Raw genomic sequence first — 22,595 nt, 5'->3', positions numbered from 1 at the left:
TAGTGTGTGTGTGTGTGTGTGTGTGTGTGTGTGTGTGTGTGTTAGGTGTAAAGCATATGTGCGTCAGTTTTAAAAAAAATAAATACCCGTTTCTATCTAAAAGGAGGCCAATCTTTTTTTTGTACATCCACGTTACATATATCGTCTGAAGCCAGGTATAAATGTACTCTAACTCCAGTCGCATTGTATCCCAGGTGTGACGTAGGACAGTACAGTATGTGATTAGACGGCTTGGTTGAACACCAGAAGTGTCCCTATACGTACATCGCCTTTGGTGGCACAGCTACGGCTCACAAGCACACACACATAAACACGGACCATGTCAAGACATTTACACTACAGGTTGCTATTTTACAGCCATATTTTCGACATGTGCACCTCCCATCTTCCAACGGCTCAGTTTGTCGAGGTCTTCCCAGCGGTGGTGTCGTTGTTTTCCCATCGTGAGGCTTGTTTCTGACAGAGAGAATAGAGTACAAAACAGTGAGAGAAATAACAGGAAGTCACGGATGCTGAGACGCACAGTACACGCTGTACCTGATAAGCCAGGCACCGGGGCAGGTACCTGTCTCTATGGCAACCATCTCAGGGAGGATTTGAAGACATCGTAGTGATGTGTAGGTGAAGCTAATGACAGGAAATGCGGCTCGCTGTTAGACTCATACTGTGTGTGTGTGTGTGCGTGTGTTTTGCATTGCTGTCAGAATATTGAGCGGGATCAGAGGATACTTTTGCAAGGATGACTCATAGAGCACCAATCCTCAGAAAGTCGTGCGCTACATAAACTGCTATCACAGGCTTAAGACTTATAACCACCCTCCATCCCCGCTCTCTGCCGCAGATCACCCCTCTTCTGTTTTACACATTTTACTTGCTTAATTGCAGCTACTTCCCTATTCCGGGATCTTTGAATTCTTTGAAATGAGGAGATGATTCACTCCAAGAAAAGAATAATGCACTTGATTTATAGAGGACTTCTCAAAACAAAGTGCTTCACAGAGAGAAGAACTATGGAAGAGACATCAGACCTGTGGATCTCATACTATGCAAAGGTTCATAAGGGATTAAGAGGTCTAAAATATAGTCTGGAGCTAGGTCATGAAGAGCCTTTAAGGTAATCACTAAGATCTTAATCAATCTTAAAGCAAACAGGGAGCCAGTGTAAAGAGGCTGAAACAGACGGGATGTGCTCGTATTGGTTCATGTTAAAAGACTAGCAGCTGAGCTATGTACAATCTGTAGTCATTTCAAAGTATGTTTGATCAAGACAAGAGGAGCGGCTCATGCAATAATGAAGGCGCAAGGAGATAAAAGCAAAAACGATGCTTCCTGCATCTCTGAAAGTTATTTTTTGCAATATGTCTGAGGTGTTAGAAACCTGATTGGACGAGCTTTGTGATTTGATGCTCAAAAGAACAAAATAAATGATAATAATGCTAATATTTATTATATATATATATATATATATATATATATATATATATATATATATATATATATATATATATATTACTGTATATGTGGAAATAACTTGGCACATGCAAATGAAAAGGTAGTACACAATTCCTCACCTCTTGACTTAAGATTTAATTAAACTATGTATATGTGTGTGTGTATATATATATATATATATATATATATATATATATATATATATATATATATATATATATATATATATATATATATATTCTGTATATATAAGTAAATGTATTGTGTGATTTTTCAGGCCTATACTCGAGGAAAGACTTCATCCACTGACCTTAGCTTTCATGGTTTCTTTAGTCACGCGTTCTGTTTTCACCTCCCTCGGTCCGTCCTTTGAGGGCCTTGTCTGGCCTCGTTGTGTCAGATTGCTGCCCCCTCAAGCCATCTGGTTACATCACAGACTGGAGCTGGATGGTCGCAGAGCTGGAAATATTATGAGAGAGGGGCCAGGAGCCCAAAGGAGTCATTTTTGTGTTTATGTCTGTGCACGTGGATCTGTGCCATGTCTGAAGCTATAAGGACCAACGCTCTTTTCCTGTTGCTGCCCATACTGTATCTCTTCCTCTCTGCTGCTGCAACTGTCTGCAGCAGTAATGGAGTTTTAAAAAGTGTCGGCAACTAAAGCTGTGGGAGTTTTTTTTGTCAGTTCCACAGACACACGACAGCCGTTTATAACACATTAATACCATTCTAATCCGTTTAAGATCATTAACACTGATGGGAAGATCAGTTACTAACTCCTGACATTGTTATCCATGAGCACCGGTGTTGCTGCAGTGGGAGGTGATCATTAATGAAATGGGTTTTCTGTTATGTGAGGCACAAGGTCGAGCTGATATCAGGCATTATCTCAATAGAGACGTTGTGACCCTGATGTTGCAGAAATCCAATCACATAACATGTAATTTACTGCAGATAAGCATCTGACTAGTCCCTGATAGACCTGTGAGCCTGCAGTTTATAATATAACGATATGAACATCTCCATTTTGACGAAAATGCAGGCTGAGAAAGAAAACCGTACCATTTCTAATCTGTGGGATTTTCTTAATTTATTTCTGTGCAAAGCATCCATGTGCAATGCTTGTAGTACTTTTGAAGATGCTCTCTCTCTCGACCACCAACATGTTTTTGCAGAGGTCTTTATTTTGTGTCATTTAAATGATGAGCTTGACTTCAGTATTGAGCGTATTGTAGAAGTGGACTGACCTTTCTGGAATTTGCAGCATTTCATATTTTCTCATTTCCAACCAATGCACCATCATTTTTTTTTTTTTCAGCTGACAAAAGCTTTGAACCTGTCTTTGTTTGTTTGTTTTGCAGAAAGTGAGTGAGAAAGTTGGAGGTGCAGAAGGAACGAAGCTCGATGATGACTTCACTGAAATGGAAAAGGCGAGTCTTATTTCAATTGTCACCTTGATAAAAATCAGTGCTTTAGCTTATTATTAGTTTACCAGAAGCTTATTAAAATGTTTTGGGGATTTTAACAGACGTGTGTCTTAGATATATCACTATAACCATATCTACTGTGTTGTTGGTAAACTGCTGTCAAGTTATTCGATCATCAGAAATAACAAAGGTCCAACAGAAATAGTTAGTGACTCCGGGTTTTAATGGAGAGTCACCAGAAACACTGGTTATGTGCTAAACATGGTAAAAAATTACCAACTCTTTGGTGAGAAAATATATAGCAGAAAGGTGTCGCACCAGCGTTTGTATTGAAATGAATCCTCTGGAGTTATTATTATTATTATTATTATTATTATTATTATTATTATTATTATTATTATGGCGAGTTTTGTCATTTAAATCATTTATTTTCTCCAGAAATCCCTCCTACAACAATCAAAACAAAGCCACTGCAGTTTGATTTATTCTTGACTCACAACATGGCCTGTTGTTGCCATAATGTTCCTGCAATGCCAGTATTTACTCCAGAATCTATCGACTCTATAGACTAATGTGAGCAATAATAAATACATGCATCTACATGTCGGTGCTTATCAGCACATGATAGTGAATGTGTGTATTTACATGCTATCGTGTGTGTTAATGTGTCAGTAGTTCCAGTGTGCTGCAGAAAGAGAGGCAGAGCTGTCGGGAGAAGCACATCATGGCCAGCTCTCAGCTGTGCACGCGTCTCTCTCACCACACTGCAGAACAAAGCAATGCATCAATTATTCTATCACTGTTATATTCATCTCATCCTCTCCCACAATCTTTCAGTCGTTACATATTTTTGCTTCTATCCACATCTTTTCACAACGGTTATTTCGGTCAATGTTTTACGTTGTGGTTTACAGAAGATGGACACCACTGCTCGGGCAGTGCTGGACATCATGACCAAGACTACGGAGTATCTGCAGCCGAACCCAGGTGACATAAACCAGCTGTGCAAGACGATAATGAGACGTATTGTTTACTCCCAGGAGTCAATATGAAAATATTTGAAGAAAAATATTTTCGAAAATATACTATGTAGTATTTATGCACCCCCACACATTATATATATATAGTCACATACATATTTTACACACTGTATATATGATCAACAAGGCAGTAATAAATGCCACATTACACCAATACAACCACTGTGTGAATATTTTCTTTTAAGTACGTTATTGCAAAGAGTTTTTTCTCTGGGATATAATTCTTGTCTCTAATATTTATGTTGACGTGATGTTAATCTCGCACTAGTAACGGGGTTTCCCCACATGAGTTAAAGAGCGCCTCTGCTAACGTCAGAGGAAATGTTTCAGGACCTGCCTGATTCAGCTCAGCAGGTGTAATTGATTGATCGATCACATCACACTAGATATTGGACAGCTGGACTAGTTCTGCATCATCGTTTTGCATGTGATCCAGACCAGTGTGTTATGGATGCTCATTGGTCTTTTAAACCTTTGAATGTCTCCAAGTAGAGCAACTGAATATTTTATCATACTCTACTTCAGCAGCCCATCCAGTTACTGTGGAATCTGTTTAGAATGAATGAAAAAAACTCTACGTCATATAAACAACAAATTACAATGAATCGTTTTTTTTTTAACTCAATCTGGCACATCGGGCATTGTTTTAAAAACATGGCCCGACTTTTGGCCCAGTGGTGCTTGTGTTCATGAGTGCTTTGCCATCCCAGCCACCAGAGCCAAGATGAGCATGATGAACTCCATGTCACGTATGCGGGGACAGGAGAAGGGACCGGGCTACACGCAGACCGAGGCCATCCTGGGAGAGTCCATGCAGAGGTTTGGCAGGGAGCTCGGAGAGGAGTCTAACTTTGGTGAGCTGCAGCTCCACAAAGTGGAATCATTTTATTCCCTCAAAGATGCAATGTTATGAAAAATGCATGAGCCTATTTTTCAGACAGTGAAAAATACCTGTCTTCAAAATCTGATGTGGATTCTAATGAGATAATGTTACCGCAGATGAGCCTTTTATATTTTACTCTGACATTGAGCTGTATGCTATTCATGTTTTCTGTTTTAGTGTCTAAATGTGTCTTTACTTTTCCAGGCCTTGCTCTGATTGATGCCGGGGAAGCCATGCGTGAGCTTGGAGAGGTTAAAGACGCTCTGGACATGGAGGTCAAGCAGAACTTTATTGATCCAATGCAGAACCTCCACGAAAAAGATCTCAAGGAGATTCAGGTATACGAGTGCGGAACGTTGATGAACAACCATAAAAATAAAAATGCAAAGCAGTATTCTAGAAGTAATTTCTTGGTCAAAGATTCAGCTTTACTTTCTGGTCTTCTGTTGCAGCATCACCTGAAGAAAATGCAGGGTCGTCGTCTGGACTTTGATTATAAGAAGAAACGTCAGGGCAAAGTGACAGACGACGAGCTCAAACAGGCACTCGAGAAATTTGATGACTCCAAGGAGATTGCCGAGCTGAGCATGTTCAACCTGTTGGAGAGTGATGTAAGGATTATTTTTATCGCTTGTCCCTTTATTAATTGCATCATTTGAATACAAAGTGGACACAGCTGGCTTTTTCTGGTTTGTTTTTGGTGTTTTGTTGAGTCTGTCAACACATTTAATTTACTATTCTGACTTAAAATTTCTACTGTCGCTATGGCCACTACCTCTACTTTGTCCTCCGCAAACCATGTTAGTCACGGGGGTCATCACCCCAGCAGAAAATGGACTACATGTCGGTCTTATATTCACCAGGTGGACTGAAACGTGACTCCAGTGAATGCTTATGATTCTGTGTCTACTGGATGTGGCATAATGATGTCATAATAATATTTATAAACCGGCATTGTGAAGTTTATGGACCCCAAGTGGCCATAAAAATGAATACAGTTGTAAAACAATCAGGAATATTAGTTGCGCCATCTTACCAAAATGTCATTTAATAGCTGCTCTGGAGCTTTCTATCAAATCACACAATCTAGGTTCAAATCGCCATTTAAATGATTATTTCAAAGACTTCTTGTCCATGTTGGCTTAAAAACATAGACAATTCCTTCATATCAACTCAAGGGAGATAGCATTGAAAGCTCCAGGACAGCTGCTAATCCATCTTGCTGCAAGATTGTTTTGTCCAACTGTTGTTTCCAAGGTTAAAAATGAACTGTGATCTCAATCCTGTGTGCGCTTTCAACAGTCCTACCAATCATCCTGTAAATCCCCAAAGAGCACACTGTTTATTACATTTAGTACCTGAGTTTGAGTGCAGGGTCTCAGTAACAATCATAATAATGGGTGAAGTGTACCAGCAGTCATTGTGTCAATGAGTAACAGGAGACGTCTTTAACAGATTGAACAGGTGAGCCAGCTCGCTGCACTGGTACATGCTCAGGTGGAGTACCACAGTCGCGCTGCTGAGATCCTCACACAGCTCTCCAGTAAGATCGACGAACGGTCAGTACACATAATACCTGTTTCACAGGTTTTTTTAATTTGTATTTTACCGTACATTATTGGATGTACTAACATTAACATGTAGAGTTTTCCATTGCAGCAGTTCCTCAGAAATACTGTACACTGTGGTTTTTTTAATCTCTGTTATTTGTTCACTGGGGGATTCTGTTTTGCTGCAGGATAAAGGACACTACCGTCAAACCGAGGAAAGAGTTCACTCCTAAACCACGTACGTCTCTGGACTTCTCCATCAGTGAGAACCACAATGGAGGCATCCACAGTGCCCGCTCTCCAGGTGAGACCCAGAGTACACTTCCTCATTGCTCAGAAACATGCCCAGAAACTAGTCCTGGAACTATAAATACACTGTAGAATCTCACTGGCAAATCTCGAGTTTCTGTTTAACATTTGTTGATGTATTTTCCTGTAAAGGAAGGTTTCTGGGCTTGTTTCTATTAATTTATGATCTTATTTCCTTTAACAACCCTTTCTTTGTTTTTGATTTCTACTATAAATTCTCAAATAAAAGCCCCAACTGATGCTGGTGGATGAGAAATAAAATGCAGTAGATCGCTTATGCCAGGTGGAGATGATAACAAATCAATACGGCAAAATAAAATGTTTTTAAATATGATACAAAATATAGTTTTGAGATTTTTTTTAATTATATTTGTGCACAATAACAAATGTAATACGTGTGAGCAGAGACAAACACATAAATACATGACAACACATCATTTTTATACATGATAGACATTAGTTCCACATTAAAGAAGACAAATCCAGATGTTCATTATTTAAGTGAAAAGGCAGATATTTGAGAATTTATGGTGTTTGCTAATTGTTTTCTTTTTCCCAGCTCTTTCAGTTCTCAACATTTCCGTTATTATGAACAGAATATCCCTCAAACCAGAACTAATCAATACAACTATGCGCTCTTCTCTTTCCCCTTTATGATTTTTGTTTATTCTTCCAGGGGCCCGGTCTCCAGGTGAGCCAGGTCAAACTTATCTATCAATACGTCTGTATTCTCACCAATTCATTTCTTCAACATCATCCTTCATTTACACAAAATGAAAACCTCAAAACTACTTCTACCGCTTCCCTTCCCCGCCTCCCCCTGGTGTTGTTTCCTCTTCCCTCTTTGCAGCAAGGTCTCCAGGTGAGACAAAATTGAATCCCCGGGGAGATGCAACAATATCTCTTCCATCACCTTGTCCGTTTTTGTCCATCTCTCATTTTGTTTCTTTGTCATAAGAAAATTATTGCAGTCAAATAATACAAATTAACAACAGAAAAACAAGTGCTGTCCGCTCACTGTTCAAAGAATGACCGACCTACAGTAACAAAGAAAAGCTTAGCAGCGGACGAGCATTTGCTGTTTCTGTTTTGTTCTCTTGCCAATCTTCTGATCAGGGTTATCCTCCTGTTTCTTTGTCCGTCGGCCTCTCTTTCTTTTCATTCTCCAACTTGTGTTTCTTCTTGTTTTGTTTATTGACCTTTTCATTCCTCCGCCTGCTGCATATACCCATCAATTCATCATTTATCCATCTAGAGAAATGCAAGTAAACACTGCAGCTCTTTGTTCACCTTTTTGTTTTCTCATTTTCCCTTTGCAGCAAGATCTCCAGGTGAGCAAGGGTGACTTGGGAAGAGACGCAAAATCTCACTATCGCTCTTATTTGTTTCCTTCTTTGACTGTGTTTTTATGTTCGCAGTGCAGCTCGTCTGCAGTGCTGTTTCTGTACTGTATAACCCCTCATTTCTCTTTTGTCCCTATTTTTTTTCCATCTTTCTTTTATTGTTAAAGGAACTGTTCAACATTATGGAAATTAATTTACTAGCTTATTTACTCTGAGTTTGATAAGAAGATTAATACAACTCTTATGTTTGGACGCTGCATATGAAGCTGCAGCCAGTTAGCTTAGCATAAAGACTGAAAACAGGGGAAGACAGCTAGTGCTGGCTCCATCCAAGGGTCCAAAGCATGTGCTCACAAATTAATCAGTGTTATGGGCGGTTATGTGCTGCACTAGTTTTTGACCAGGAGCAAAGAAGCGCCAGCGCCCAAAAAAGAGTCCCCCTAGAATGGCAAATTGTCCTTTTTACAATTTGGTTAAATGAAACAAACAAGATATAACGTGTTATGTAGTGAGCTTTAGAGAAGCTGGTAGACGGGCTTTCTTACGGTTGGACAGAGCCGGGCTGGCTGTTGGTGGCTGTCTCATCTGCAGTTTGCTGCGTGATGGTTGGTGAGAAACGCAGCTAAGTAGCTGTTTTCCCCCAATGGCCACAAGGGGCAACAATGAGTCATCATTTTTTGGTTTTTAAAAGAAAGAAAACTTGAAGTATGAAGACTAACTGGTTGGTTTGGCACATGTACGTCTGGTTAACCTCCCGACCTCTGTTAAAGAGCAGCACACAGAGCCGCATCACTGCGTCTCCCACACAGTGTAGGACACACGTTTTCTCCTGTTTCCAGTCTTTATGCTAAGCTAAGCTAGCTTGCTGGCCGTAGCCTTAACGGACAGATATGAGAATTGTATCAATCTTCCTGTCTACCTATAAGCGAGAAAGAGAATAAGCAAGCATCTCAAATGTATAACAGTTCCTATAACCACGGCATGACTCATTATTATTTTCTGGTAACTGACGGTCATGTTTTGCGTCTTTCTCTCTTTTGCTTTGTCTACTCTGCATTTTCCTCTACTCTTTCCCTCTTTCAGCCAGGTCTCCAGGTGAGCCTTTCACAAGCAATCACTATGTCTCTAATCCATATGCAGCATCTTATCTTTTACCTCTAGTCTCAGATCCATCTCTGTTTTTCTTCTCTTATCTCCCCAACTCTTATCTCCAGCCCCCTTGGACCAGCCCTGCTGTCGTGCACTGTACGATTTTGACCCAGAGAATGAAGGTGAGCTAGGCTTCAAGGAAGGCGATATCATCACCCTGACCAATAAGATCGATGACAACTGGTATGAGGGGATGCTGCACGGCAACTCTGGCTTCTTCCCCATCAACTATGTGGATATCCTGGTGCCGCTGCCCCACTAGGACGTCACCACTACCACCTGAGTCTGCGAAGGTGACTAAACAGAGCCCCCCCCCCACCCCACCCCACCCCAGTATTCCCAGTAACCTTTTCCTTAACATTCCTACCAACCACCAGTACTCCGCTTTAAAGGAGTCCAAACAGCAACAACACAATAACAAGCGAAGATTGATGACGAATTAAAGCAAGTATGCACCAATTGAGCGTAAAAACTTTAAATGAGGAAAAATCAGCGTGTATGTCGTTGCTTCCCCCTTATCCCAGGAGGTACATTCAGGCTTCCATAGTCATTTTACCCATTACAGTCCCGGCTTCTGTCTTGGTTTGAGTTGGCTGTCAGTCCGTCATAATTTTGTGAGTTTATCAGAGCAGCTTTGCAAAATCACGCTTTTCTCTCATTCACTGTACTTTGTGGAAACCTCTACAGTAGATAGAAACTTTTCTCTCACATACTAGGAAAAATAATTGGTCCACGTGCTTCATGTTTGTTAGAGACTCTAGGTCAAGCATGGTTTCAAATGTTTAACGTTTTATCTAATAAAAAAAATATGTTGAGCTGATTTTGTTTTGTTTGAATATTCCTCTTTTTCAATGGTTGTCGTCTCTCGGCGTCCACAATCTGTCCAAAGGATGTCCTCACCTTTTTGACTATTCATAGTTTTAACAAAACTTGTAGACTAGTTTCATCTAGTTGATAACTAACAACCAAGATTACTCATCCTATTTTTATTTTATACATATCAACATGTGCACGTGATTGGTTATATGTGATTTACATACCAAAGTTACTGGCAAAAACCAGAGTCAACTCCAATTTTAGCTTCAAGATTTTCAGACGGCACGGTGTCAGTGAATCTGTTCGAAGCAACAGGACGAAACTTTGCAATCTGTAGTTCTTTGGTATTCTAATCAGGACGGGGGAATCTGTATTCTTAAGTATGTGACATTACCTATCTGAGCCAGTGATTAGTGGAGTGATGACATGATTTGCAAAAACAAGTTGTGCAGTTTAAACGGTTTGAAGTGATGTAAGAAAACTATGGTGCATAAGTTTGAATCCTCCAACGTGTATTTTATCAGCAGCTTGTGTGAAAAATGGTTGATGTATTGTGATATAATAACTTGTAGGACTTAACTGCTCATTGGGGCAACTGTTTCTTCTGCAGCTGAAGGTTTAGCTTTTATTGCTGCATCCCTACTAGTCCGATTAGTATTCTGTAATTTAGCTGTCTATAAGCTATTGATGAAGGCGAAACTAAACATAGCCAGGAGTGCACAAATGGCTGAACGGAATGAGAATTTTTTTTCGTCTTGGTGGAAATGTTTTATTCATTGGAATGATGCAACTTACATTAAAAAAAACTTTTTTCCAACATAATATAGACTAAAAGCTGCTGGTTTACCCTTTACATGTCATTTAAGTCCTCAGAAAAAATGCAAGATTATATACATTGTTTAATTATCTCTCACCAGCTATATGGTTGTATGCAGTATTGTGTGGGATTTAATGTTTCATTTATGTACTGATAATTTAGAAGTCAAACCAGACTTAGTTATTACAGTACATTTTATCCCTGGGGTTTTATTCTCTGTGATGTCGATAAAGTATTAACCCTACTGCAAAATATGCTGTGCAGCAGTTAATTTTTCACCCATCTTGTAGTAATGTTGTGCGTGTACTTTGGGGGAGGGGTTTGGGTTTGCATACAGTACATGTTATGCACAGGGACGGGGTTGCAGAGGACCTCTGATGCGAAGGTATTTAAGATATACTGTCTCTGACAGTGATCCACATTAAAACAAACATGGATGTCTCTTTAATCAAAGGATCAATTCATTATATTATGTAGAATTACAATAAATGATGCAATATCGACTGATACCCATATTGAGTGTTGTTTTTTTCAAAGGGAAGCACAACTTTAATGGGCGGTATACTTGTTGGCTGACGAAGAATAACGATACAGTTTAAAGGTCGTGACTTTATTTTTTAAAAGCGAAACAGTTCCTTCTTTTTCTCTTTTCTCACTTTTTTTTAACAATTGTGTGTATCTTTGCCCTCAATGAGGACTGTACAGCTTTTCTGTGTTTTTGTTTTCACCTTATGTGTATAATCGCGCATCCACAGTAACGTATCTTATTTTTGTAACTGTGACAAGAGTATACACATACAGTATAGATGTATATACACAATATATTATCCAAAAGCAATGTGAAAGGAGGGATTATCTGTGCTGCACATGATTGTCTTTGGATTGTTTTTATTTTATTTGTTTTTCTGTTTTTGTTTTATTTTATTCTTGCACTGGATTCTAAGACTGTATGCTTGATGTAAAGAAAAAATGTGATAAGTAAATGTAATTTATTCAAATAAAGACAAAGAAATCGATATTACGACTTTCTCTTCATGGATACAAACACCTCTTTATTTTAACTCGAGCCAAAAATTAAGTCGCAGGCAAAAGTCTGTTATGAAAAACAAGGACTGTTCAAAATGATTTAGACATAGAAATCTTGCTTCTCTATTTTCCGTCACCACTATCTCTAGCTGTTGTTTTCAGAATATAGAGTGCACACAGTAGGGACACAGAATAGAGGAAGAGGGTAAATGCATTATTCATTTTTCTGGTGGTGTCTTTCATGCCCTCTTGCAAGATTCTAAACAGAGAAAGAAGTTCAGGTAAGAAAATCTCTCCCTAGTACCTCGAAGACGATTGAAATGTTTGAATTATCCTGTTACTGCAACACTGTCAAAGTCACTACTACAACTTCAAGCATTTTAATGACAGATAAAGATATGAACATATGTGTTAGCTGGGATGTACATACACACTTTGTAAAACATGTTCTGTACAAATGAAGATTAATAGCAGGCTTTATCCCAAAGTCATAATATAGTACAGCATAAAATAGTTATAGTATACTATAGTATACATTTTTAAATGTCATAAAAAACATTAAAAAGTCATAGTGTAGTATGCCATCAAATATAATTTAAAAAGTCATAGTATTTGTCTATAACGTGTAAAAAAAATGTTATAGACTAGAATGTCCTTCAAAAATGTCATGGAATAGTATTTTTCAATATCATAAGAAGTCATAGTATTGTAAGTCATAATAATAAAATAATCTAAATAATCATTGTAAAATAGGTCATAAAAAAGTAAGAGTTTTTGAATTTCATGAAAATCATAAAGTCCCTGTATAGTGTGCCATAAAGATGTCATCGAATAGTATATATTCTTCAAGTAGTTTCATAAAAAAGTATAGTTTGCTGTAAAAAAGTTAATAAAAAAGACATAGTATAGCATGCTGTAAAAACATAATAATGTAGTATGTAATAAAAAGACATGTTTTAAGGACTGGTTACATATTTTCTTTTGACATACTACCACTATGTCAAAAGAAAATATGTAACCAGTCCTTAAAACGTCATAGTATAGTATGTTGTAAAAAAAATGTCATAACAAAAAGTCAAAGTATATTTCATCGTATGCCATGTCAAAAGAAATCATTTAAAGTTAGGTATAGCATACCAAAAAATGCTAATACTATAGCAAGTCGAGAAAAGTTATAAAAAAAAGTCATAGTATGGTGTGTCAAAAAAAGCTCTGAAATGACAAAAAAAAGAGGAAAACCCATGTTGCACTCTAGATTTTCTAGAGATTGAACTCTAAATTGAATTTATTCTAACTTACTCTGTAATAGTAAACAGCTCATTAGTGGAATCTGAATTATTATCTAAACAATTGTATATTACAGGAGAAAAGTAAGTTGAGTTTTATTCTAATCAGAGGAAAACGTAATAGTTTCTTAATTTTGTATTAACCATAATATTAGTAGCTCTCTTTAATATTAACCGATACACAGGCGAATAACATCATCAACACTCAATATTAGCACGATCACAAAACAAGGCCCAAATAATCCTAGTAGCTCACCCATTGGATCAAATACATGAACTTTATGCAATTCAGAAGTACGCCTTGTATCTTGTCCTGGAGTAAATCAGCTGCAGGATATCATGTAAACGCATTCAGAAACAGGATATGAGGAAGTTACATATATTTTGGTGATATTAGAACAATGATTAGTTCCTAAATTTAGCAATATTGGACTGTGCTTGTACCCTACAGGGCTTGGGTGCAAATTGAGCGCAAAAAGAGAATGATTCATTCATTCAAGTCATGAGCATCTAGCACTGAAAGGGTGCAGAGCGATCCCTATTTCTTCCCTCTAAGCCTACAGAGATTCTACAATAAAGCAACGTTACAGACATGACATTTTTCGAATGAACAGCGTCAACAAATGCATTTACTCTCAGCACAGGAGTCACATTGGATGTTTTAAATTGGTCTGAGCCCGTCTTCAATGAGCAGTTAGTCTGGTACAATAAGGGAATCTGCTACAAAATGAAATTTTGAATGTTAACAACTTAAGGGAAGTGTGTGAACATTGTGACAACATAAAGTGACAACTAATCAGATCAAAACTGGCGCTAAATATACATTAAGTTTCTAATTAACCGGCTTTCATGCATCAGATATGACAGACTGTGAGACAAATCACAAGCCAGCTCATAACTGTATGACAGTTGCTAACATCAAACCTGGGATGACACCTTTTGGTTACCACCCATTATCTGTCACCACCATCTGTCTACACCCTCTCTTTGTTCTTACAGTTTAACCCTACTCTCCCCTGCTACACACACACACACACACACACCTACACCCACACTTACACCCACACCCACACACACACACACACACACACAAATATGGCGCACTGCTGCGGTGACACTGGTCCAATTTAGGGGGTCATGCATTCGACTAAGTCAGCCAGTTCCTTTTATCAGCATTAGAGCGTGTCACCCTCACGGTCACACACCCTGAGCTTGTCGTTCGACTGATAAGTGTAAATATAGACACAGCACACATTTTGTTTGACATTCTGCAAGTTAGATAAGTCTACAAACACTTGTGCCAACCACAAGATACAGTGGCTGCCATTGTAATGTGTGTACAGGTGGATACTGTGAATATAGGGCGTCTCCTTTTAAATGCTGTGTCTGAAACGGTGCCAACTATCTTTTAGAGTCACACTCACTCTGCTGGGTTAAGATTTAACTAGAAGTAAAGCGTCCTCTAGTGGTGGAAAACTTACTGTGCTCAGTGTGGCGTTACACACACAGGATCAAAGATATATTCACAATATAATATATTATATGCTATGCTTATTAAGAGTAAAATAATAAAATAACGGGGATAACTGATCCATAACACAGTAAGGATTTTAAAAAAGACACAAGTACACTATACCTCAATTACTGATATGTACAGGCAAATTCACACTATAAAAGTCTTTCAGACCCTTTTCCTATCGATTAGGTCACTTGCAGTTGATCACTGATCAAGTGATGAATCAGAGGCTGCCAAAGATCCATAAATCTGTTATTTCCTTTCGTTTTGGCACAACAAAATCTGCGTACCAGTGTGTTTAAGTGGAATGTAATAATGCAATTCTTGTGTTCAGAAGACAGGTTTGTTCAGCAACTTAGACGCTTCTCAACGGTTGCTATTTGTGTGGTGGAAAAACAAAAACAATACTTAATTAAAATGTAATAACAAGTCAATACAGTGACTGTAGCAAAAGCTAATGAACGAAAAGATTTTGCTCTTTTTTTTTTTTTTAGTCTCTTCAACCTGACACCAAAAAGTCATCACGTAAGAAAAAGAAAAACAAGTCTGATGCAATATATTTTAAGTTTAACTTCTAGAGATCACCATTTCAGTACATCTTGCCTTGTTCCACTGCTTAATACAGAAAATACCAAGATGTGTCCAACGATTAATTCATTCATCTGGAAAAATAATCAGGAGCCGTACTCTTGATTCTTAAAGGTGATTGCCTCTTGGTGGCTTTATATTTGGTATTTGTCTTGTCTCTTAGCTTGTCCAGCGCCTGATTCATTTGCAACTGTAATTTGTTTGACAATAAAACTCTCTTGAAACCTGATTTGATGAATTAGAATTTCACTTTGACTTAAGCTACCTAAGTTGACATATGCAAACCGCTTCTTTTGTATGAAGTGTCCAGTGCCGAGTCCAGTGCCAAAAGATATTCATTTTACAACCATAAACTATGAAGAAAACCAGCAAATATTTGCACATAATCTTGTGAATTTTGTCTGTAAATGAAGAGTTCTCCAACATTTTAGCACTTTTCTATATTCTTTTAGATATTGTAGTTTCTATTCCATGCATTATTCTCCCTTGTTAAAACCTGCCACCTAGATTACCCACAATACATCTTGACTGTCGACAGTTTGTATGTATGGTATGCTAGTAGCACCTTATGTAGTGGCGTCACTTGAGGCAAATCATACAACTTCTTGCAGCTCCCTTTGGAGCACAAAAGGCTTTATACAACTTCAATCGAGTATCGAGTATCAAAATTGTTGCTTCATCATTTTCTGTCCGTTTACTAATAGTTTCAGGTCTGTTTCCACTGTAAGAAAAAGAAAGCCCTCTTGTGCAGTCTTTCCTTAAATAGTCTGTCAGCGAGATAAAAGAAAAAAGGAACCACCGACTTAAAACCACAACACTGGTGGTCACAGTGCACGAGGAAAATCCATGTCCAGGCAAACAAAAACACACTGACTGCACGCACAAACACACACACTCCTCTCTTCCAGGTAATGTATGTAATGGCACTTCTGACACATGCCCCCCCCCACACACACACACACACACACACACACACACAAACTGTAGGTCTGAAGAGAAGGGGGGGACAAGACAAGCAATCCAGTAAAAAGCATTCCTCAGACCCTCTCTCCTGGTGGGTGGCCTGCTTGGACGCTGCGCCACAGAGAGACAGCGGCTCGTTTTCCCAAAAATCCTTCACAGCCATTGTGTCTGCCCCCTTCGTCCAGTGTAAGAGCCAATGACTCACTTACGTAGCTGCTGAACATTTCTAACAACTGTTCTTGTTGTGTTTAAACGCCAAATTAACCTTGACCACCACTGACACAGATCTTTTTAAACACGTAACCACTGACTGGTTGTTCATCAGTTGTTTGTATGTATTTTAGAATAAAGATAATCTTGTGTTTTTAATCAGAGCGGCTATTTTGATCAAAGTCCTTCCTTCCAAAATCTGTCTAAACCCGCCTGTCTGCAGGAGTTGGAGTCAACGATTCATTTAGTTTGCGTGTAAAGAGGAGCGATGCGGCACACTCAGTCAGCCGCCCAGCTAGCCAACCACGGCAAGCTTAAACTGGCAGTGTGCAGTCAGACACTCCATCATATCTGACACTTGAATCAGCCGCAGCTCTTAATGCATGAGTGGCAGGCTGCATCTGTTTCATGGCCAACCCCAAACCACGACAGACCGCAAGACACCCACACCAGTTACAGACATGCTCCACGCATTCACGGAGGCCGAGGGAACAACAAGTATCAAACTCAGGAAACTCCCACGGCATTAAAAGTGGTTCTACTAGTTACTCGCAAATGCTATAGATACTTGTGTGAATTCTTGAAAGGCATTTGAAGAAAAACAAAACACCCTCATCAAACTCTTAAGAATTGCTTCAATGCTCACATTGGACAAAAATACACAGCCATTGTTTTTAAATCTACTCAACATATCAAGGTTTTCCACAAATAGTCTCAGTTGCCAGTTTATTACGTACACCTACGCTTAGCTGGAACTTAAGCAGTTTAGGTTTTTTAGTTGTTTTTTTAGAGAGGTATTGATTCATTTCAACCGTAACTTTTGAAGCTGTAGTTTATAGTTTATATATAGTTTATAGTTGAGGCTGTTGAACAGCATTCTTTATGGCAGCCCTCCATGTGAGCTGTAGTCTCCATTTTCAGCTGCGGCGTTGTATATATTTTACTGCATTTTTAATAGAAAATGAAAAGCTATTAAAAATGTACAATATGGGCCCCGCTGTATTAGACTGTATTCGTTTTAGTTGGGTGTACCTAATAAACTGGCAGCTGAGCCTGTATGGCGAGCTAAACTTTAAGGAAACGTCGTAATAATCCTCTGACAAAATGGAGTAGCCATAAAAAAAAATACATCTTAGGTTTGCATATTTGACTCGATATTAAGTATAAACAGCAAAATATACTCACAGTAATAAAAGTAAAAGCACTCGTATACGTATAAATACACATTTAAGAAGAATTTAAATGTTGCAGCTGGTTGAGGTGGAGCTAGTTTAAACTACTTTGTGAGACACTAAGCAGTTTGATTAAAACATGGCATCGTTAATGACAAACCTTTCAAATGTTTTGTATGTAAAATTGTACAAGAGGTATAAAGGAGCAGAAAATGTATACAGTCAAGTAGAAGTACCTCAAAATAGTTAAGTACAGTTCCTGAGTAGTTGACCCTTCGCTAACCCCCGCCAACCGCCGCTACTCCGTCAAACTGTCAGAGCTACGTTACTATGGCGCACACACTAACTGCACTCACTGAATAAATACTATTTGATTTTTGGAAAAACCAAAAAGGGATTTCAGAGAGAAGCAGACAGAAGGGTCCACAATATGTTTAAATGGAAACTGGCCTTATGAAATGGGCTATTTTCTTCATTAATTGAAACCATCTCAAAAGTTTGATAATAATTACATACTTTTACTTAACATTTTCAATGTAAGATTTGTACTTGTAATGGAGCATTGTGTCATGTGGTATTGCTTTTACTTCAGTAAAGTCTGTGAGTACTTCCTCTTTTTCTCTTCCTCCAACACACACTTAACAACACACACCTGAGAAGAAGAAGCAGCAAATAGTATAAGAAAAGAGAAATAAAGAAATGAAAGAAAATAAACCAAGACAGGAGTTAAGACTGCTGAGACCACACTCACGCACACACACTCATGCAATCTGAGGAGCAGCTGTTGGTGGGAGTGTGCCAGTGTGTGTCATTACATGTTTTCCTCTGGCGTTCATACATAGTTTCTCTATTCAGCAGGAAAGCCCAGCTCTCAACACCAGACAGAGGCAGCTAATACCCCTGTCTGTCAGGGCCGCTCAAAGAGCAAGTGATTGGTGATGACAAATGAGGCAGTAAGACAGGTCCAGCAGCTACACGGCAGCAAAACAGAGAAGGAGCGGACTGGAAGGGGCATGTAAGTGCCAACAGGGAGGAGGTATTTCAGGTGTGTGTGTATGTGTTCTTGCATATTTGTTAATAATACCGTGAGGGTCTGTGGGGGTCTGACGCCACGCTTGTCCGTCAGTCTGAAAGAGGGTGAAGTTTGTTTCCCGGCTCGGGATTCACTTCCAACACCAGCTCTGTCCCCATGAGGGTCTCTGTCACTCAAGCTTACGGATTGGAATCTAAAAGAGGAAGCGTGTGTGTGTGTGTGTGCGTGTGTGAAAATGTATCCACAAACCCGTCCATTTGTAATAATGACAGAAAAATGTGATAAGCTTGGCGTGTCAGGCCTTATCTCTCCTCATCCGGCTTCGTCTTGGTACGGACCGGTCTTTAAAGGTTGGATGTTGAATCAAAAAGAGTTAGATGTTGCGTGTGGGTGGTTTGAGAAAGTTAATTGTAAAATAAAATTGTTTTTAAAAACTTCAACAAATTAACTAAATGTAGGTACATGACGCGATGCACCCACAGAAATAAGGCTTTTAAAAGGTCAATAATGATACAAGTACATTTGTGATATTTGTTCCTTCATATGTGTCCATTTTCAAGTATACAACTTAAAGTTAATGAAATATTTAACCTCTCCATTAAAAGTCAAAATGATGTATTTTTAGGCAGGTTAGAGGTTGTTCAATGATGATAAGATACATTTAATTAAATAATCAATTCAATGAGAGAAATTAAACTAATTCCCAACAAGTATTTTAGCTTTTTACACTATTCTTCCAAAGATAAACCTTCTATGTCCTTCTTCCCCTTTTTGGAGGCTTTGACCTTATTCACAGTTACATAATGATTTTCAGGTGACAAAAACAACAATTTGTATCATCTGTCACCCAATGCAAGAGCACACTATGACATAAAATGAAGGCAAAATGCTTAAAAACACAAACAAAAAGATGACATATATCTTTGGTGGAAAAGAAAACAAAAGCAGTAAAGATTTAATTTAAATGATTAAAAAAAGGTAAATCAAGACGTACCCAAACCAAGGTGCAAAACAGTGTAATGATGTATAAAATGGTGTAAACAATAACAACAACAATAATAACAATAACAGTTATAATAAAACAGCTTTTGGATTAAAATAGTTGCAGAAAAACCTTCAGGGCTGATAAAACACCTGCAGACAGGACGATGCTGCTGTTCAGTTATGTACACTAAACACTCTGCTTTCCCTGCACTGCACCAGGCTAAAGAGTTTTGAATCATTTAGTTATTTGGCAGGACTGAACTCATTAACTTGAGTGTAGCTTATTCCTGGCCATAAAAGTGTTCACAGTGGTTTAGCTTGTAAAAGGTCTGAAAGTGTGAGCCAACAGTGAACCAGAGAGAAGGGCTTTCATCGTGACAAATGGTGCCAGGCTGAGGGCCAGCCGCACAGCATGCAAAACACTACAATGGGACAACATTTGGTGTGCAAATCCAGCAGTCCATTCAAATAGTGTCCAGAACAAAAAAAGTTGATACACAAACAAATCAATTAACCTGTGGGAGGGGAGGGGAGGGTACACGTGGCACCTTTAAAAGTATAATTTGACGTTTAACAACTCTGACTTAAACAAACTAAACATAACTCCCACTGCTGCAGATACTGCGTCATTACAGGGTGGATTTCTCTGATCGGTGTTGAGGAGGAGTCTCGAGGCGGTGGAACCTGTCCGTTTCTGGATCTATTCTCCTGCTTTAATCCCGGAGACAGTCACGCCCATCGCACTGCCATTGTGCAGCTCTCTATGCATGACAGAATGCGGGTGCTTGAGTTTATCACCCTACAAGCATAAATCACACACATACACACAAATGAATGTACACGCATACATGCACATATAGGCGTGCAAACTCAATGCCACACACGCAAGTCAAAGTCTTAGCTTTTAGTATTTTGTGCATTAATAACCGTCGAACTGTTAACCTGCAGATTTAGGGCCTCAACCTGAATTTAGGTGTTAAACAGTCTCCCTCAGTCTCTCTGATTGTGGTCGGGTTCACTCTTTATGGAGAGGTTAAGACCAAGACGTGAAAATAAAGTCTATCATTTTAAGACAGAATCCAGAATAACTTGTCTGGCAGCAAAGCCTCAACCTCCTGAACAACACTGTTTTATAACAGTGTTACATTTTCTTTACCCGGACTAAATCCTTATCTTTTCAGGTTTGCTCATAAAACATGTTAATTCCCTTTGTGCTTTCTTCTCTGCCTATCCTTTGCCTCATTTATCCCTCCTTTAGCTCTAGATTTAGTTATTTCTGGCTCTTTGTCTCCAATTATTTCCTTTAAATTCTTGTTTACTAGAACTTTGTCTGTTTTTTTGTAGTTTTGCCTACTGATACGAGCGATCACTAAAATGCAGGCTGCATTTTAAACCACCATAAACCACTTTCTTTGGAGGTAAAACCAAAATTCAGCACGCACAAAACGTCTGTAATAATCGCTCATTGCAGAGGAACGCTGTGGATGCAAAACTACAGTAAGCAGAGTAGGTAGCAGATCTGTAAACTGTGATGGATGTCGACAACAGACAGTTTGTGAAATCATTTTACCATCCAACTTCGTTTTCTCCACCGAATAGTACGTTTGGCTGAACTGCAGGTTTGTTTGTCTGATCGTCTGCCTGCTTGTTTCTTATCCAGGCTGACTGGATCCCAGCAATTAACTTAAACTTAAATGGTAAATGTACATGTATTTTTATAGCGCCTTCCTAGTCTTCTGATCACTCACACAAGGTGCCACCAGCACATCAGGATCTAATCTAAATATTCATTCACACACTGATGGCGCAGCAATTTGGAATTCAATATCTTGCCCAAGGACACTTGTTCTGGATCTGTTGATATTTGGGTGGATGGGCGAGGTCGTCCTCACAGCAAAAAGGTTCTGGTTTCGAACCTGCCAGCCAGCTGGGGCTGCACTGTGTGGAGTTAACATGTTCCCCTGGTGCCTGTGTGAGTGCTCTGGTTTCCTCCCAAACTCCAAAGAGATCCAGCAGGTTTGATTAACTGGCGACTCTGAGTTGCCTGCAGGTGTGAATGAACAGTTTGTCTCTACCGCATGTGTCAAACCCTGTGACCCTCAAACATAAGTGTGTATAGCTAATGGATGGATGATCAGGCATTAAATCTTTGTGAATACGAAGTTTCCCACAAACACACTATTAGTATGACCCTTTTCAATGACCTCCCTGCTCCCTACGTATTCCATACACAGCATGAATAATAATAGACATACAGTTTGTTATGGCAGTTAATATAAACGCCCCGACAGCATGATAAACAGACCTTTGGCAACACATGCGAAAGCTAAACAAATAAAAAGAAAGTGTCTGCTTTAGGACAGACTTCCACCTGCAGCTGCACAGAGAGAAATCCAGGTGAGTAGGTTTCTAATGAGGGAGATTATCAGTATTGTTCAACAGTATTTCCTCTCATCTCTCTCTCTGGCTTACCTCACTCGCTCTTAATGTTTCCTCAACAGGTGACCCACCTTTAACCCGTGTTTGCACCTGAATTCGGCTATCTTTGCCAAGCACAAGCCCAGGGCACCTCATGACAAAACCACAAAGACCATTTATCATCCAATGCACCAGGAGGATAAATCCTTATTATGTCACATATGGCATCAATCTAAAACAGTTTTAAGACATCACTGCTTCAGGGTGTCTATCTGTGTGTTGTTTTGTTTTTTTAAATGTGTTCAATTTACAATTAGGAAGGGTTATATTTAAATACCGTTCTTTTAAATGTATAATTACAGCAATTATACTGGTAGCAGATTTTTTTTAAAGACTCTGTCCACAAAGGGAAAGATATGTTGTGTTCGAGTGCCTGATTGCCTGCACACAAGATGTGGCTTGTATTGGCTTTTTCCTCTAAGTACAGATAATCCACATGTGTCAGTGATTGAGGAGGTACAAATCCCACTGTAACAGACACACAGGTGGCACTGGAAAGAAACAGCATACCAGTCTAGATTTCTCTCCCTGTCTGGCCAATTGCCATGCAAGGCTG

The 22,595-nt window shown here is 39.0% G+C and overlaps 1 protein-coding gene across 1 annotated transcript in view; it reads left to right on the top strand.

Annotated features, from left to right (window-relative positions):
- The window catches only part of sh3gl2a (SH3 domain containing GRB2 like 2a, endophilin A1), a gene marked incomplete at both ends in the record, with an annotated part of 32,557 nt that extends 23,145 nt beyond the window's left edge, over nucleotides 1-9,412 (top strand). Inside the window, 9 exons of the mRNA XM_079159236.1 lie at nucleotides 2,811-2,879; nucleotides 3,791-3,863; nucleotides 4,627-4,770; nucleotides 5,004-5,137; nucleotides 5,252-5,410; nucleotides 6,255-6,358; nucleotides 6,538-6,665; nucleotides 7,335-7,349; nucleotides 9,216-9,412. Of these exons, the coding sequence (XP_079015362.1) occupies nucleotides 2,811-2,879; nucleotides 3,791-3,863; nucleotides 4,627-4,770; nucleotides 5,004-5,137; nucleotides 5,252-5,410; nucleotides 6,255-6,358; nucleotides 6,538-6,665; nucleotides 7,335-7,349; nucleotides 9,216-9,412 (1,023 nt within the window). The remainder of the gene's footprint in view (nucleotides 1-2,810; nucleotides 2,880-3,790; nucleotides 3,864-4,626; nucleotides 4,771-5,003; nucleotides 5,138-5,251; nucleotides 5,411-6,254; nucleotides 6,359-6,537; nucleotides 6,666-7,334; nucleotides 7,350-9,215) is intronic.
- Nucleotides 9,413-22,595: the final 13,183 nt, after the last annotated feature.

This window comes from Pholis gunnellus (genome assembly GCF_910591455.1).
Source record: "Pholis gunnellus genome assembly, chromosome: 5".
Lineage (NCBI taxonomy): Eukaryota > Metazoa > Chordata > Actinopteri > Perciformes > Pholidae > Pholis > Pholis gunnellus.
This window is presented reverse-complemented; position numbering and strand designations above follow the sequence as displayed.